The sequence below is a fragment of the Lycorma delicatula genome, chromosome 13 (genome assembly GCF_047948215.1).
Source record: "Lycorma delicatula isolate Av1 chromosome 13, ASM4794821v1, whole genome shotgun sequence".
Classification (NCBI taxonomy): domain Eukaryota; kingdom Metazoa; phylum Arthropoda; class Insecta; order Hemiptera; family Fulgoridae; genus Lycorma; species Lycorma delicatula.
The window spans coordinates 44,569,134-44,587,866 of record NC_134467.1 but is presented as its reverse complement, the minus strand read 5'-3'; the positions used below and the strand labels follow the sequence as shown (position 1 = coordinate 44,587,866).

At 34.1% G+C, this 18,733-nt stretch overlaps 1 protein-coding gene across 3 annotated transcripts in view; it reads right to left on the bottom strand.

Annotated features, from left to right (window-relative positions):
• Positions 1 to 10,281, bottom strand: part of Bap60 (Brahma-associated protein 60) — a 36,786-nt gene extending 26,505 nt beyond the window's left edge. For 2 of the 3 annotated variants that reach the window (XM_075380984.1, XM_075380983.1), the window contains exons 1-5: positions 10,153 to 10,281; positions 9,344 to 9,540; positions 6,943 to 7,120; positions 3,989 to 4,156; positions 1,444 to 1,572 (exon numbers count right to left, since the gene is read on the bottom strand). In XM_075380984.1, coding sequence (XP_075237099.1) covers positions 1,444 to 1,572; positions 3,989 to 4,156; positions 6,943 to 7,120; positions 9,344 to 9,540; positions 10,153 to 10,281 — 801 coding nt within the window. Of the gene's footprint in view, positions 1 to 1,443; positions 1,573 to 3,988; positions 4,157 to 6,942; positions 7,121 to 9,343; positions 9,541 to 9,780; positions 9,940 to 10,152 lie in introns of those variants that run through there. The other variant, XM_075380985.1, reaches the window with a different exon arrangement.
• Positions 10,282 to 18,733: the final 8,452 nt, after the last annotated feature.

Below are 18,733 nucleotides of genomic sequence, written 5' to 3'. Positions count from 1 at the left end.
TTATCGGACAATTTGAACATGAGACGCATTGCTGCAAAATTCATATCGAGACTGTTGAACAGCGACCAGAAACAAAATCGTGTAGCTGTCTGTAGTGAATTGAAAAAATCAACCAAAAAATTCCCCATCCACCCTATTCGCCTGACCTTCCTCGTGCGACTTTTTTCTCTTTCCGAAAATAAAATTGAAAGGCCGTCGTTTTAACACAACTAAGGAGATTCAGGAAGAAATGCAGAATGTGCTTCAAACACTTACACCTGCAGACTTCCAGGGATGCACAGAGTCACGGGAAAAACGCTGGGATCACTGTATCAATACCCAAGGAGATTACCTTGACGGAGACAGTGAAAATTATAAGTTATGGTAAGCTATTTTATTTTTATGGTAAAATTCCATGAACTTTTGGGTAGCACCTCGTACTGCATTCAACTTATGTTTTCTTTCTAACCATCATACACCTCAAACCTTTCATCAAGCTGATAAGACATATGTTCTCATAATTTCTATTCCTTTACATTTCTCTTGAATAAAAAATGTTTTGTACAAACACTTTTAAGAAAATTCAGACTTAAATATAGCAAAATAGGAGTAATTTTTAACCTGTACAACAGCCTGGTAGAAGTAATAACAATAGAAAACGCTGATTCACAATAGCGCTCAAGGATGTTGTCTAGCACCAGTGCTTTTCAACATGTACACAGAAGCAATTTGAGAATGAAATAACTATTGTAATGGGTAGAGAAACTTCTAGTAATAGAAAGTTCAAAAATAAGAAAGAAAGAAAATGAAGAATGTAAATTGTCCAAAATTTAATGTCAACCTCTGTAAGGGAAGATCCCACCTTGTGACAATTCTGGTCGCCACACTACCTCTCTGTTCTTAGCCCTGATGGGCTTTACCAAAGATTGTCTTATTGATCGTATAAATTTGATTACATATTAGTCATCAGTTTGGTCTCCATGAGGATGCCATAGATGCAAATGCCTCGGTAAACATTTCTATCATTGTTTTAATTCAACTTTGCTATTAACTTCACTATAGGCTTCTTCCAACATATTTTTGCTCGTCTACTCTATTTTGTAGCCCTCTTAACTATTTAACCGTTTCGCAGAAGCACGATCCCCACGCCTCACTCTAACACTGAAGGACACAGAATAATCATTCATTAAATAAACTCAAAGCATTTATATTGAACCAGTCCAAAAATATTAATCAAAATACAAGCCAATACGTACAGTTATAGAAATTTATAAATTCTCATAACTTCATTATTTTTTTGGATTAAGGGGGATCTTGAATAATCAACATTTGAAAAAGCCACAGCAACCAACATTGTGGTTCATTACTGTACTTTCCATTTAGAGATATGTTTCTGCAGCAACAATAGAATTAAATTCGGGAATGTAAAAAATAATAAATTAATTTTTTTAAAATCATAAATACCTGAAATCCATCTGTTTCTTGTGTTGTTGGTGTACGATGCCATTCTACAAGATGATTATCAGGGCCATATAAGTCTTTATCCAGTTCTATAACTAAACTTTTAAAAAATGAAGAGAACTTACGTTTAACCTGTAAACAAAACAAATATAACCGTGTAAGATTTTTTTGTTACATAAAAAAAAGTTTTTAAAATACATAGCAAATAAAAATTTTATCATAAAAAAAAAATTATAATACCAAATTATTCCACTGACACCAATAGAGAGAGAGAGTAAGCTAACAGAAATGTTATTAAAAGAGAAAAATAAAACAAATGATAATATACAAAAGCTCTTACACAGTTCACCACAAGAGCTCTTGATCAACTATTAATTAATTTTTTGACTTTTCGTTTTCAATGCCCTCACTATTCGCAGTCAGAAATGCAATGATTTTCATAGTACAATGTACTACTACATAAGTTTGATTAATTGGTACACTCTGCACACAAGCATCAAGTTTCAACTTGTTCACCAACGTGATGCTCTGCATAAGCACGTATGAAAAATACACTACTACACAACCAACATAACCTCAAATTTTTTTCAACCTTGAATTGAGTGTAACTCACACATGACTCGACCAATCTTCATCAAATTTTCACATGCACAAATGTATACATACTACTACAGTATCTAAATTTCATCTAGTAGTTTTGAAGATTTACAGACATACTTTCTGGAAATTGAAACAATCATGCATAAAATAGGTTAAACTAGATATCATAATAAAGTCAACTATGCTGTCATTATTCATGTCACCTTTAACTTCTACACTGTTCTGTTATGATCTGCACCAGATCAGTGTTTGCTAATATATTTTAAGTAGCCATGTGAGAATTTATAATATGAGTTGTGTTATGCACAACTGGTCGACTAACTTTTTCAGATCATGTAGCTTTGGAACTGGTTATGTACGGCGTCGGTTTTAAAACGCTGTTACAAAATCATTTTATATGGCATCTAAGTTGGTTATTTTGTTTTATATTCACAAAGGAATCAGTTTTATTACACAATTTGAACGACGTTTATATGATGTAAAATGTTTTATTTAGACTAAAAAGAATATGACCATTTTTTTCTCAGTAATGTACTTGTTTGTGTGTGTGTGTGATCGGAGTATCTTAGAAGAAAAGATTAGAAGCTTTTGAAATACGGTGCTGCTATAGGAGAATGTTAAAAATCAGACAGGTGGATAAAGTGACAAACGAAGAGGTTTTGCGGCAAATAGATAAAGAAAGAAGCATTTGAAAAAATATAGTTAAAAGAAGAGACAGACTTATATAGCATCATCAGACATATTAAGGCATCCTGGAATAGTCGCTTTAATGTTGGAGGGACAGGTAGAAGGAAAAAATTGTGTAGGCAGGCAACGTTTGGAATATGTAAAGCAAATTGTTAGGGGTGTAGGATGTAGGGGGTATACCGAAATGAAACAACTAGCACTAGATAGGGAATCTTGGAGAGCTGCATCAAACCAGTCAAATGATGACTGAAGACAAAAAAAAAAGAAAAAAAGATTTAAGTAATTACTTTTAAACAGAGTTGTGAAAGTATGCATCTGTTCTTTAGAAACTGCTAATTAAATATTATTAGGATACATTGTGTTGCCACCTAATAACACTATTATACTACATATTAATATTTTTGTTATCCAATATAAGTTTATGATTTTTTCTTAAATCTTCTACTATATAAGAGAGGGCACCCAAAAGTAACAAAAATTATTATTTCTTTTAAACCATGATGTATTTATTTTTAATTTTGCAAACTCAATCATCTTGAAATGACTTCCAAGGCATCATTTTTTTTTTTTTTTTAATATTTCTTCTACTGTGCCAAACTGTTTTCTCTTAAGGTCAGTTTTCATTATTGAAAAACAAAAGAAGTCGCAAGATTGGGCAAAGTTATTCTATTTTTTATCAAAGACTCTTGCACAGTGAGTACAGTGTAGGCAAGGGCATTTTGTGATGGAAAAATCAGTCACAGAAACAAGCAATATTTTGGGAAATAAGAAGTTAAATTGTTGATCTGTCAATCATATGTGAATATTTTTCAATGTTTTAGTCCATTCTAACATTTGTAGAAATCCAGATCGATGATCTTAAATTAATATACATTTGAGATGTAAAAACCACTCATAGATATGAGTTTTATATTCTTTGTAGGCTTTCTGAATTATTTCAAGTCCTTCTGCTGTGTTTTTTTCCTACAGTAATAACAGTAATAAAACTTGATAGCTGTACATTTGCTCATGATTTTTAGCCATCATGTTTTCACCAAAATCACATACCGTATATCATGTATCAAAAATTCACCAAGCTTCTTTAGTACCTCTTGTAACAGCACTGTCTTGCATTCTGATGTTGGGACTAATTCTTTCAGGAGCAGAAATGTGAACTAAAATCTTACTACCTACACCAATAAAACTCCCAATATTTTTGGACCCTTCTCGTGAAAAAAAACTTAAATTTTAACATAATGAAAATCATAATTGTACAATTTACCTTATTTGGATCATTTTTTGCATCTTCTAATAACCGTCCTTCAACCCGTAATTCCCATGATGCAACACTTCCTTCTTCACCAGCTTCTGCTTCTTTACCGGGATAAAATGTATTTGATATAAATATTCTTAATTTACGTTTCTGTTTCATTGGACGTTTTAGTGCTTCCTATTTTAAAACAAAGAACATAAACCTTTTTTTTAATAATCAATTGAAAGGAATAAAATATATCACATGGAATAATGTAGATAAAAACACACACATGTGTGTGTGTGTATGTATGTATGTGCATGCACACACCTCTTGGCAGGGTTGTTTATCACATATTGTGTGATTCCTCTCAAGATAGATAAATCTTTTCACCCTCTATCATTTTCTTTAATCATGAATCGTATTTCCCCATTGTAATTTGTCAGGCTGATGCTACCAAAACTATAAATTAATAATGCAAGGACCAGTAAACTTAGAGCATCTTTGTGTAAAATGATACAGATGACAAGGGCAGATCACTTTCTAAACTGTGTATTCAATTCAAATGTTAAAAACAGGCAATGAATTGCATAACTTGTCCAGCTATGTTGGTCAAGTTATGCAATTCAGTTTTTTCATTTTGGTGGCTTCCATACTCAAGAGAAATCATTCGGGTAATATTAATTATTATTAAAATAAATCGTATGTGGCAATAATACATTTAAAAAAAAAACTTTCAAAAACTGTTTAAGAACTTTTTGGCCAATTTTCTTACAAGGAATTTAATAGTTAGGAGCTTTCAAAAAAATTGCGATTGTTACATTTTTAAATTCAATGGGTAACTTGTAAGATGGATTTAAATTTAAACAATTCTTTTCAAAGTTAAAAAATTTTTTTATAACAGACCATTGGAGTGGGATGCACAAAAGATTTTTAATGGTTTAAAAATCTGTTGATGTATAAAATACAGATCCAAAAATCTCCCTTTCTGAAGCAAGATATAACTAAAAAAAGAAAAAATCTAATTTTTAGATTTTTGAGAGAGGGGGTGAATATTAAACAAAAATTTCTGGTAATTTGTGATCTCAATAAAAAAAACCTTCCACTTTGTAAGAAAATGTTTTTGCTAACATCCCTTGTAAAGATTTGAAATTTTATCTTGGCCAAAACAACCCCGTCCCTTTTTTTTTCAATTTTTGCAAAAACTTAATACGTTTTTTCCCCTAGATGGTATCGACTAAATTTGAAGAAAATCCGCCAATCCTTCCAAAATTATAAGATCAAATATAGGCCAACATACATATGGAAAAACATCTGTTAGAGAAAAAAATATTTTTTGGACTTGGAAACATTGGAATAAAAGCTTTTTTCACTGATTATTTACAATTTATTTATATCTGTCCTTTTTTGTTAAAAAATTTATTTTTCAAAAATGTCTCCTTCAGGCACAAAACTTAATAAAAGACCAAGTTAAAAAAAAATTTTTTTAACCGATATGTATACCCTCCCATTATATCTGTAGCAGCATAATCACTACAGCTGAAACAATAATGAGTGTTCTAATGAAAATTGGGTGACCATTACTTGTACATATCACTGAGATATACAGAATCTTGTTTTACTTTTTTAATTAATATTATTAAGAAATTCATCAACAAGAACAACACTACTACTGTAAAAGAAAATCTTGAACTTAATTATCCTCCCCCACTATGAAATTCTTTCCTCTTCAATTTGAAAAGCTTATAATATTAAGTAATAAAAACTTGCTTATTAAGGCCAATAATTCAATAATATCTTGTAAAATTTATTCAAACGGGTTCATCTCTGGAGGATTACAGTGCCATATAAATTTACATAAATAGTTGTCCAACATGGTAACTTCTATCTCACTGTTATGTTTTATGTGAGATTTGCCAATGTCCAAAATATTTTGACAGTTTGTGAATGTCAACCAGACACTGGATCAAAAATATATCCAGTACGATAAACTGTAAAATGTAGATATTTTGATTACATGTCATTATAAGTGTGCCATTTACCAAATACTACCGCTGTTCTTCATGGCTAAATGATTTCAAATAACCACGATGTATCACAGACTACAATCTGGCATCGCAAACAGAAATAATCTTTTCTTTGCCTCCTTATTCTGCCAAACATTCATTGCTGAATTAATGTCCTATATTACATTTACTTTAAGTTAACTATTTCTTTTCTATCTGACAGTTTCATCTTGATCCTAATTAAATGTAGTACATGATAATTTAGAAGCACAAACGTAAAATAAGTAGTTTTTATAGTCCACAAATATGTTGTGATTAAGACAAAGATCTCTTTCATAAAATTTAATGGGTTTAGTTTCATATATAAATTTTTTTAATTATTGTATATGCAATTTATACCTTTGTAACTATCAATTTGAAGTGACTGTACATCAACATAACATGTACATTTACAACATCTCCCACTTTAACTGAAACTAACATCATTCATGACCTTCATCACAGTTCTTTATTATCACCAAACTGTTGCAGAAATCTTTCAATGGTTATGTCACAGCATAAATTAATAACTTTGTAAATTGTTGATAATCCATCGCTACATTTTAACAGTAATTACAAAATTACAAATGGTACACAATATAATGTAAACAATTTACTTTTAATCATCATAATCACTTTTACTATAACTCGTACAGAACTTTTCATGCAGGAGCAATTAATAGAAAAGTAAAAAACGGGATAGAAATTAATTAAAAATGGCAATAGAAGCACAATAAAGCCCTTTTTTGTAGGGTTAAGTAATGCGCTGAGTTACAGATCATAATAATTTGAAAACAATTCTGTTTCTGGTTTGATATCATAGGATACTGTAAAAATGTAAGATTTTTCTTTTTAGCACAGTTGAGACATTTCCGTAAATATAAATTCAGGATAAGTCAAAACTTTTAAATTATTTATGAATAAGGATAATATTAATACCTGAATATCAAGACGTTTTCTCATTATAGTTGAATCAAGTTTCCGTTCAAACGCTAATAAATCCATATACGCTTGGGATTCAGGTACAAGGTCACGAACTTTTTGTGGTAATATTTTATCAGCCAGTTTCTTTTTCTTTTTGCCACTACCACCTTCCCCACTACTTGAATGTTGACCTCTTGAAAAAAAAAATAAAACAAAAAAAAGCACAATTATCTTTTAATTGAAAATGTTCACTGATTAATAATAAATTAATTAAAAGCTATAATGATGTTAGAAAATATTATGTGATTTAATTGGTGTATTAATTATACAAAAAATTTAACACATCTGCAATGAATTAACTCTGTAACTGTAGTAAAATGGGTCAGAGCCTTCAGACAATATATTTCATGAAATATAAAAGCAGAATTGTCAGGACACATCATCTACATTAACAATTGGAAACTTGAAGTCATGTAACAGGGGTATTAAAAGTATTTTTTCCAAAGAAATTTACGTTTTGCATACTGCTTGTAAAATATAATTTAAATGAGTTATATATGATATGATATAATTAAGGTTCAAATACAGAGATAGAAGAACAATTGCTAACATTTACAGGAACCAAACAGCAACAGTAATAATTTAAGAGCATAAGAAAGAAGCCGTAATAAGAAAGGGAGTCTGACAAGGATGTTCCCTTAATCTTTACACAGAACTAGCAGTTAATGATGTTAAAGAACAATTTAGATTTGGAGTAACAGTACAAGGTGAAAAGATAAAGATGCTAAGATTTGCTGATGGTATAGTAATTCTAGCCAAGAGTAAAAGGGATTTAGAAAAAACAATGAATGGGATGGATGAAGTCCTATGCAAGAACTAACACATGAAAATAAACGAGAACAAAACGAAAGTAATAAAATGTAGTAGAAATAACGAAGATGGACCGCTGAATGTGAAAATAGGAGGAAAAAAGATTATGGAGGTAGAGGAATTTTGTTATTTGGGAAGTAGAATTACTAAAGATGGACGAAGCAGGAGCGATATAAAACGCCGAATAGCACAAGCGAAACAAGCCTTCAGTCAGAAATAACTTAAATGTCAGGAAAAGATAGTTGAAAGTACATATTTGGAGCGTCGCTTTATATGGATGTGAAACTTGGATGCTTGGAGTACCTGAGAAGAAAAGTTTAGAAGCTTTTGAAATGCAGTGCTATAGGAGAATGTTAAAAATCAGACAGGAGGATAAAGTGACAAATGAAGAGGTGTTGTGGCAAATCGATGAAGAAAGAAGCATTTAGAAAAATATAGCTAAAAGAAGGAACAGACTTATATAGCATCATCAGACATATTAAGGCATCCTGGAATAGTCGCTTTAATATTGGAGAGACAGGAGAAGGAAAAAATTGTGTACGTAGGCAACATTTGGAATATGTAAAACAAATTGTTAGGGATGTGGGATGTAGGGGGTATACTGAAATGAAACGACTAGCACTAGATAAGGAATCTTGGAGAGCTGCATCAAACCAGTCAAATGACTGAAGACAAAAAAAAAAAATGTGATATCAAAAAATTGTTAGTCCAATTATTTTTAGTATAACATATTAATACAGAACGATATTACAAATTTTAACTGTGATTCAGTACATTCTTGGAAGAGAAGAATCAATACTACCAGTTTTATATATATATATATATTTAATGATGACATTATAATAGTTGAGTTTTAATTTTATATGGGGTATCGTATATAAGATTAAAATACAAAATTTTGAAAAAGTAATTTGACTTTACAAATTAATATTTATGTTTTACATTAATATGTACAAGATAAATGATGATAGAAGTACTTCAAAGGATTTATTATTCATTAAAAAGTACAGAGTTTATCAATAAGGTATGAATATCTTGCTTGTATTTTAATGTGATGTTTTCATTTATTTGAATTTATTTAGATGGATTTATTTTTCACATAAATACAGGCACTAAAAACCAAATATGTTAAATTAAAATGCAAAGAAAATTGTTAAAAAATTCTACTTAATTTAGAAAATAAGTTTTTATATCAATTTTCTTAAATCAATAGTAAAAAAAAAAAAATAATGCTACAAAGGAGTAAAGGTTAAAACTTAAAAAATCTTGGTAATAAATGCTGTGTGAAATTGCACAATTTAAAAAAAAGATATAATAAGTACGCAGAGCTTATTTTTTAAAGATTATTTTCTTAACAATATGACTCAAAATTTTACAGAACGATATCACTAAAAAAAAGTAATTTTTTGAATCTTAATTTTTTAAAAAAGAAAGACCAGTTAACAAAGTGTAATAATTTTCTTTATCAACTTTAGCCGATGTTTTATAACTAAACCTGAAATAAAACTAAATGATATACAATACTTAATAAAACATTTACACAAACCCTTTTGACTGTGAAGGTGTAGGCCGGTTATCTGATGGTCGTTTTCCTCCCTGTTGAGGCGTCATTGCACCTTGTCTCATGGGACTATACGGTGCTTGCTGCTGTGATCGTGGGCCCATCATCCCTGGTCCTGGAGAGGTGCCCAATGCTCCACCAGGACCCTGAGTAAAAGTCGGTGGGCCTGGTCTTTGTTGTAACTGTTATGCCAACAAAATAAGAAAATATTATGTTACGTTAATATAATTAATTATGTAAATAATTAATGCGGTTTTTTAAAAACAATAAAGAGAATTTAGTTGAATACTTAGCAAGCATTAAAGCTAGATTTGGAAAATTAAAAATATATATAACATTTAAATAATTATAATCCAAAACAATCATCAAATCAGACCTAATTGTTAATAATACAACTAAAAAAAAAGAAAGAAAATTCATACGTGTTCTTAATTCCCGCTAAAACAAAACACGACCACTTTGCAAATAAACGGATTAAATTTCACGCTTACACAGAGCAACGCATCAAAAAAAAATCGAACATCGTCTAGAGACATGCATTTTACCACTTTATGCAACCAATTACGCATCAAAAGTAATTTATGACAAAGTCGCAACGTATATAATGTACATAGATAGGGCAAAATTAATTTTAAATTGACTACTTCCGCATTAATAAAAGGAAAAACTCAATAATAAAAAATGTAAACAAGCTGATGATTACTACAAAGTATGCTGTCCTATCGATGCCACATAGATTACAACGAGCTCTTAACCTACAAAATAAAATTAGATTTATGTTGTTCATTACTTACAGGAAAATTTGGTCCTGCATATTGTCTTAATGGTGGAACGGGGGGTGCCGGGTATCTTTGTGGAGATTGTCCCGAGTTTGGAGTCGGCTGTGTACTAGGAAATCTCTGCGCCATTTTTATTTTTGGCATTGACAGTGATGCAACGTGAATACTGTTTTTTAGATTTCTGTTTCAAACGAATGTTTATTATTAGTAGAAATCAAATACTTTTAAAATTGTTAAGAATAAAAGGAATATTTTTATTAATCTCATTATTTACATATCTGTTGAACAAGTTAGTGTGTAACAGTTACTTCTTATCCAAATCGTATACCCATATTGCATTGCAAGTCAAACAAATTGTTTTTTCAATTCATACATTTAAAAATATGACTATTTAAATGTTAATTTTTATGTAAGAGATAAATTCGGTTTATAAATTAAGAGGAAAAATAAACTTTCTTAAATAAAAGCTTTTCTACTTGATGTTGGCAATTCGTAATTTTGACGAGCTCTAAAATTAAAAAAATTTTAATTTTGTGAAAAGGCATACAAAATCTTAAAATATAAATTATTCGTCAGTTTCTGAAAATATTTTTACATTAGGGAGTTTCTGCCTACTGTTTGATATCTGTACAGTGATTAATATACGGCTTTGTGAAACAAATGCATATTTTTACTAAAAAAAAAAATCAATATTTTTTTTGGAGAAAACTAAACCACCTTGCTTTAAAAATAAAAAATACCACTTGAATGTCAAATAATAATAATCTTTTCGTTTTATTTTTTTTAACTATCACTAATACTATGATCACCACTGCTACCACTGTCCACATTGTTATGATTATCATCACAATTGGTATTTATATTTATACTGTTTTTGTAATCATCAAATTCTCTAATGAATGGAAAGTCTGAAACTTGTTTACAGAATTTAAAGCCCCAATCGACCACACAATAATTATTTTTATTCTCACCTCGATTAATAGCCTCGGTTAAATTTCCAGTAAACCTTTGTTTCTGTACAATCATTTCTTTAGACTGTTGACAATCCATTCCCTCTCTATTTTCTTCATCATCCATGCTTCATTTTTTTTATAAAGACATCCTTATATATAACATTTGGCTAACCTCTTCCTTAATTATAAGTCCAGACTTTTACTACATCATAATTCCCTCTTCTTAATGAAAACTTCTTTTGTCATTGCTGTCTTAAATTTTATTTTCATTGCACTTTTCCAGTTGTCTGACACCATGCTCCCCAAATATCTGTATATATTTTTTTCTATTCTTCTTTCGCTTGTCTTTACCCACTACATCTTTTTCTTTAATTAATTTAGTTTTTCCTATATTTATTTTCATTCCATACTCTTTCATATTCCTTCCTGCAAGACTGTTTACAATTTTTGAAGCTCGGAAGGATATCATATCATCAGCAAACCTTATGTGACTTTTTTCTCCTAATATGTATTTTGTAATCTGTTCAACTAGTGAACAGTAAGCAAAACTTCACTGCCCAGTGAGATAAGAATGATATTATGACGTGTAAATGAGGTGAAGTTTTGTAAAGACTCATGCCAACCATTCCTGACATGTGATTAACTGAACCCCAACAACCAAATATTACTGATATCCACTGTGTAGTGTTCAGATCCATATAAAAGCAATTAACTTTTACTTGGATTTGAACCTCAGAACCTTTGACTTTGAAAATCAGCTGTTAAACAACTTATTTGTGACAAGTTAACCACTACATCAGCTCAGTGGGCTATTTTACCTTTTGTTCTCCAATACTTATTTCTTCTCTTTCTTCTAATATATTCTTTATCATATCTTCAACATAAATGTTCAACAGTGTCACTGAAAGGTAGCATCCTTCCCTAACACCTTCAAGTAAACCTATCTAGTCACTAATGTATATACTGTATATATACATATTTATATTTGTCGTATGCTAAATGAAAAAAAAAACCATAGTTAAATAAAATGTTAAAAATCTACCTTAAAACAACAAAATTACCACCTGGCATATGCCAAATGGTATAATTAGACAAAAAAAATTATATGAATAATCAATTATTTGAATCTACATGAAAGATCATCCTGACTCCATAGAGGAAGGCATTTGCTTTATGACAATCCTGGTTGCTACAATACCCCCTCTGTTCCTAGCCTTGATGGACTGTACCAGAGGTCATCTTCTAGACCCTCAACACCTGATTACATATTTCAGTCATCAGTACGGCCTCTATAAGGATGACACCAATGCAAAAGCCTCAAAAGACATTTCCATCAGCATTAACCACCAAGATATTTTTCAAAATCACCTAAACCAAATCAAAAAACTGATTTACAAATTGATCTATAACAGAATATAAGTCCATTACCCTCGAAAATTGTTTGCAACATCGTAGTTGATCTTCCATACCAAAGCAACCAAAATTACCAATCAACCCATGAACATATGAGGTCTGTAAATAAAGTAACGAGACTAGTTTTTTTTGGCAGCCAAAGTAGCAAAACTGTAGAGTTACTACTAAACATATAGTTATATGAACAGCTGATTTATACTAGGTGTTAATATTTTTAGTCTGTCGTTGCATATGAGATATAAATAAACTTTTCGTAAAATGAGTTTTTGTTGTGCATTACAAAAATGAGTGATACTAATTATAAACATTGTGCAATTATGTTTTGTGTTAAACTCGATCAGAATGCTACTGAAACTTTTTCAAAATTGAAAAGGGTGTATGGAAATAACGCTCCATCGTGAGCCCAAGTGTTTATGTGGTTTAAAGTATTTTCAGATGGCCGGGAATCAGTTACAAACGATCCATGCTCTGGATGACCGTTAATGTCAAAAAGTGACGACAATGTTTAGCGAATCAGAGACTTGATATGGTATGACCGGTGATTAACTATCAGAATGGTTGCAGAACAATTAATTTGAACTGGCCTGCAGGACTACGGGAAAATTGCGGCATTCCAACTCATAGAAAACAGAACTCCAACACAAGGAAGGAAATACTGCCTCTATGTCAATAAAAATTGCCAAAACATATTTACAGTCAGCGCTTTCCACTTCGGCAAGAGCATTTAAGATGCAATCCTCGATACCACCACTTTCATGAAGCCATACTGGCGTCGATTTAAAAATGAGTTCATAATGCTTTCACAGAGCCGTTCCACAACCAGCAACTTGCCGATTACCGGCAAGAGGCTGATGGGTCGATAACTACTGACCTCAATTGGATCCTTTCCTAATTTTAAAAGCACCCTCACCAAAGCCACCTTCCAACAAGTCGAAAACAAACCTCAGTTTAGGTGCCCTGAGAACAGTCTGCCAAGCGGTTCTCTTATGACAGTCAGCAGATGATAGAAAATATCCAGGTCAAGTTGGTCAATCCCCAGTCCCTTTCTCAGTGCCATATGACAAACCACTCGTATGGCACTGCCCTATAAAGACCATAAATTGATCGTAGTGATTCTCAAAGTACCTAACCGGGAGATTAGAGTTACCTGCCCTCCTGATAACAATAAAAAATTCATCAAGCAGATTATCTCGTCAAACCTGGGTGGAAACATCTGCAACTGCCTGATCTTCCTTACCTGAGGATGGAAAGGAATCATTGATTCTTACCTCCGTCTTTCACCAGTCTTACCTCGTTTGCCTTAGGCTGTTTCCTCGAATCACTGTCTTCCGACAGAATACTCTACAAAGTCAAACTTACAATGAGTATCTCGCTAAATCTACTACTACTACTTAATATAGGCAAGCTCACAAACATGACAACTGATCCGCAGCGAGCTACGAACAGCCGTAGGCCTATAAATCCCGTCACTCAGTACCTTTTTGCCGTTATTGGATCAGTCTTGTAAATACCTATCCCAGCAACCAATCACGAGACCTCGGACTACGGTTCGCACCCAAAGGATGTAAGCAGGACTGAAGGGGGTATAACTGGTACTAATAATCAGCAGTCAAGGGCCCTCGATGAGGTTAGTGCGCGTCAAATCTAACCAAAACTCGGGGAAGAAAATCAAATAATGAATCTATGTTCTACTAAGACGCAGATGTTGCAATAACTTAAATTAACAAACAATTCAACAATAGTGGACACTCAATACCGCTGTTCCCGTTTCAGCGAAGGCACGCTGACTATGTGAGTGTAGACAGCGTGCCTACGTTCATGACGTCGGGGCTGACAACGATCAGTGGCTGTCAACTTGCGCTGGTGTGGGGTTACGGTACAGGGCTGCGTAGTGTGTTGCAGGAGTGCCACTGTCGGCTAAATAAGTACGTTTCCTTTAGTTGCATCGTGTCCCCCATTTCTTAGGTTAGTGAGGCCAGTAAATTTTTCTAATCCTCTGACAGGTTCGGGAAGCGATTTCGCTCCGAACTCGCTGGTGGTGTACATTAGAAGCTTTTAGCTTTTGATTACTCGAGCGGGTTGTGTGAGAACGAACGGTCTTGTCCTTCTCTCCGCGAGGATAGTGTATCGGCGGCTTGTACAAAAACTCCTGTCGAAGCCTCAGCGTTGAACTGTGCGGGAAAGAACTCGGTCGGAACCGCTAGTCAATGGAGGGCGAGCCAAGTCTGAAGGGTGGCTCCTCTCAAAGTCAAAGGTGGTGGACCGCAGCGGTGAGGTGGTCGGCTCGTTGCCGGAAGTTTCCAGGGCGACATCTTTCTTAAAGAGATCGAGATCGGAATCCGAAGGCATTGGGCGGATCGAGGAGATGCGGTCCGCGTGGGCCAAAGTCTCCTCAAAGAAGGAGTCTAGAATTTCGGTTGAGTTTAGACAGTTGGTCGATTTGAACGTATCTGTAGCTTGATGGTTGCTAAGCTGGCGTTAAAAAATGAGAACGTTCAGGGCGCAAACGGAGCCCTTGACTCAGTTGCTTCTCGGCTGTCGGGCAAAGGGATCAGGTGGTGGAAGGAGTCAAGGATTTCAAACCGGCAACGGGGAGGGTCCTAGGCGAGACGGTCTGCGGGGGCGGGGGGCAAACAATGCAGGTCGCATGACATAAACCGGCGAAGATCGTGTATAATACGCCTGAAAGTTACATCGATGTTACTTTGGTGACCGGCGATCTGCTTAGGTGTACAAGTAGTTGGAGTGTCTGTCCCCAGGCCAGTGTGAGCGATTATAGGCTTAAAACCTACGAGATTGTTTATGGAGGCGGTCTAAGAGCTCTAGATTCAGGTCGCTACAATGTAAGGAACCTGGATCAGGACAGGCTGCGGCGCGAGTGTGCAGCTGCCTTACAGGGGTTGGAATGGCGCATGAGGCACAGGGAGGAGGTGGAATTGATTGCTGAGCAATTCAGCCGAGCCATCAAGACTGGTTGCGATAGGGTCCTACGCGGCCAAGGTCAATGAACGGATTCTTCGGTACTGGCCAGTCCGTTAATCAGAGTCTGAAACCGTCATCACCTCTGCTTCCGAGGAGGACTTTGTTAGTCGCAGGAGGCGGCCCGGGTAAAAGTGGTGGTCCTCTGACATGAGTGTGCTGCGCGCGAGAGATCCACACGTAGAAGGTATCAGCGTTGCCTCCTGACGGGGATTAACGTGGATGACGTGCGCGCTGAGGGCCTGCGTGTCTACCGGTGCGTCCGTAGCGAATACGTTCATGCCATCAAGAAATCCCAACTCAAGTTTTGGAAGACTCCATGTGCGAGTTACAGCGCAACCCTTGGCAGCTCGCAAAGCCATGTTACCGGCCAAAGCCATTGCACATGCTGTCCAGTGTTCGGTGCGGGTCTGGTGGTCGAGACCACACGTTATCTGTGGCGACTTACCAGGCGTTCCTGGATACTGTTTCCAGATGCTCTGGAAGGTGAAGCAGAAGTCGGCGTCAGGGCGGGAGTTATGCCCTTCCCTGGCGTACGGGCTGTGTATCCCGTAGGTATAGACCGAGTGTTTTCTCAAATGGCACCGGGTATTGACCAACTTAACCTGGACATTTTTTTTTACCATCTTTTGCCTGTCATAAGAGAGCCGCTTGGCAGACTGTTCTCGGCGTGCTTAAGCTACTTGCTTTGCAACTTGTTGGAAAGTGGCTTTGGTGAGGGTGCTCTTAAAATCAGAAAAGGATCTGAGTGAGGTTGGCAGTTAGCAGCCCATCAGCCTCTTGCCAGTAAACTGGCAAGTTGCTTGAAAGGCTGGTTGTGTAACAGCTCTGGGAATGCATTGATATGAACTGTTTTCTAAGTCAAGGCCAATTTGCTTGTAGCTGCTGCAAAAGAGATGTCAGTTTTTACCAGTTTACAGGAGTTTTTATACTTTTTCATGTGGCTGCAAATGAAATCTTCTGCTCTGTACAAATTTTGAAAATTACCTTCTCCTCTTTAAAAGTGGGGCAATCTTGTGACTGAGTTGAAGTGTTCCTTTACAGTTAACACATTTTTCTTCCTTCTGGCATTCAGAGCATTGTGGCCTTCAACTGCATATTGAGCACAGACTGCACTGTTCTGTCAAGATGTAGTATGGCCATATCTTTGACACTGGAAACATTGCCTAGGGTTGGGAATGAATGGTCACACTCCAATATACATGTAACCTACTCTGAATTTCTCTGGTGGTACAGGAATTGTCGAATTGGAGTGCACACTTCAGGGTGATGAGTGATGCTGGTTTCGGTCGACCTGGGTGTATTCCGAGAGGCCCTCCTAACCGGAGCTGTAGTGGGAGATTAGAGGTTATACTCAGCTCCCGACGGACCAAACTTTAGGACCTCTGGGACTAGGTTTATTGTTGCGGCTGTGCTCCAATCGCTTAAATTCTTACGATCCGTTGCGGTGACTGAATTGCTAAAAAATATGCTGTCCTGGCATACTTGATGCATCTATGCGCTAGGGGTGTAGTATATTTTTTAGGCCGATTATGGTAGGCGCGGGGTCTTCTTCTCGGTGGTTTAGGCTTTTGCTTAGTTCCTGAGGGCAACTTGGTAGCGTTAGGTGTCAGCTGTCTTCTTCGGAAGGCAGAACTCAATACTATCTCTTGTGACGAATTACCGATGTAGATGTCCCTTGGGGCATCTGCATCGGTGGCCGGGCTGTACACTGTGGAATGTGTTACAGTTTGAGGGCAAGAAGATGTCCTACGTTAAAGCCATTACTGGCAAGGAACGGGGAGGGTGGTGTAGCGACCTGACACGCTACGAGCCAGGATCTTCTCCCCTCGGGGGGGGAATTGAGATGGTGGTACAGGAAGGTTAAACGTCAATATAAGAGAGGGAGCAGGTTCCTCTATTCTGCTCTGACGTTATAATCATTAGATATAAATTGTGAATATACAAACAATTGTAGATTGTATATTTAATATTAATATTTTGCGGTTGTTAGTGTGTTTGTTTACTAAATTTTAATTTATTTTTTGTTGTTTGATGTAATTGTAGAATTGTGTACAGATTGATGATGTGGGATCCCGTGAGTCGACTATTGGCATTAATTTTTTTAAAAAGTTTTTCTGTTACTGCGTTTTGGTGGTTAAGTAGCTATTTTTTTGAATTTAGCACAGTGGTCAGTATGTTGATGAATTTTCAAAAAATAAGTAAATAATTGTTTGAATTTAAAAAAAAATATATATATATATTACAAAAATCTGTCAAAAATACAGATCATCTCTTTCATTTTAAAATGTTACTATTTATATGTATATAATTATAAGCTGCAGTAATTGGAATTAGTCTGCTGATGGAAAAACTCTTAGCAAACTAATTTTATTACCTATCTTCCTTATGAAATTCCATTGGTCATTAATTTTCTTATACGTGTAAATTGTTAATTGCTATCATTGGCTTCACAAAATCAGTATCTTCTTTGTTAATGGAATAATTTACTTTCTACAGAATTAAGAAATCTGGGCTTTATGGTTGCCAATCTGAAATAATAAATTCCTGATCATCGAGTCAATTCATGACTGATTTTGGTATACGCTTTAGGTTTTGATCCTGTGGAAAATTTTTCTCTTGAATACGACCAAATACCATGATAAATTATTTAATTATCTAAGGGACATAAGATTATGTGTAAAGATTTACCTTCCTGGAGATATCAAGTAAAAAATAGACATATATCCATCCTTTCTGAATTTATTAATGTTAAAATATTTTTTTGTTACGAGGAAGTCATGAAAGTCAAGTCGCAAACATATTGAAGTGAAAAATTTGACCCAATTAACATACTTTACATTATATAATATATTGAAGAGCATGAATACATACTATAACTATTACGTGATTAGGTATATAAATAAATAAATGAAAATAGATAAATAAACCTGTATTTTTTATCTTTAGAAATAAAATTATATAACAATATTTAAATAACAAAACAATAACAATTACTTTCAATATATATATTTTTTTTAAGTACTAATACTGTGAAAATTACAACATAAATTATTATAAAAAAAAATTAATAATTTAATTGAAAATAATTTTATACTACAGTTTATCCCATGGAAGATGGCACTTAAATTATTATACTACTAAACAATACTTTAGAATTTTAATAATTAAAGCTAAACACAACAATCTTTTGATAAAAATGATTCAAATTGCAAATTAATAAAACAAATAAAAAATTGTTTTTTTTTTTT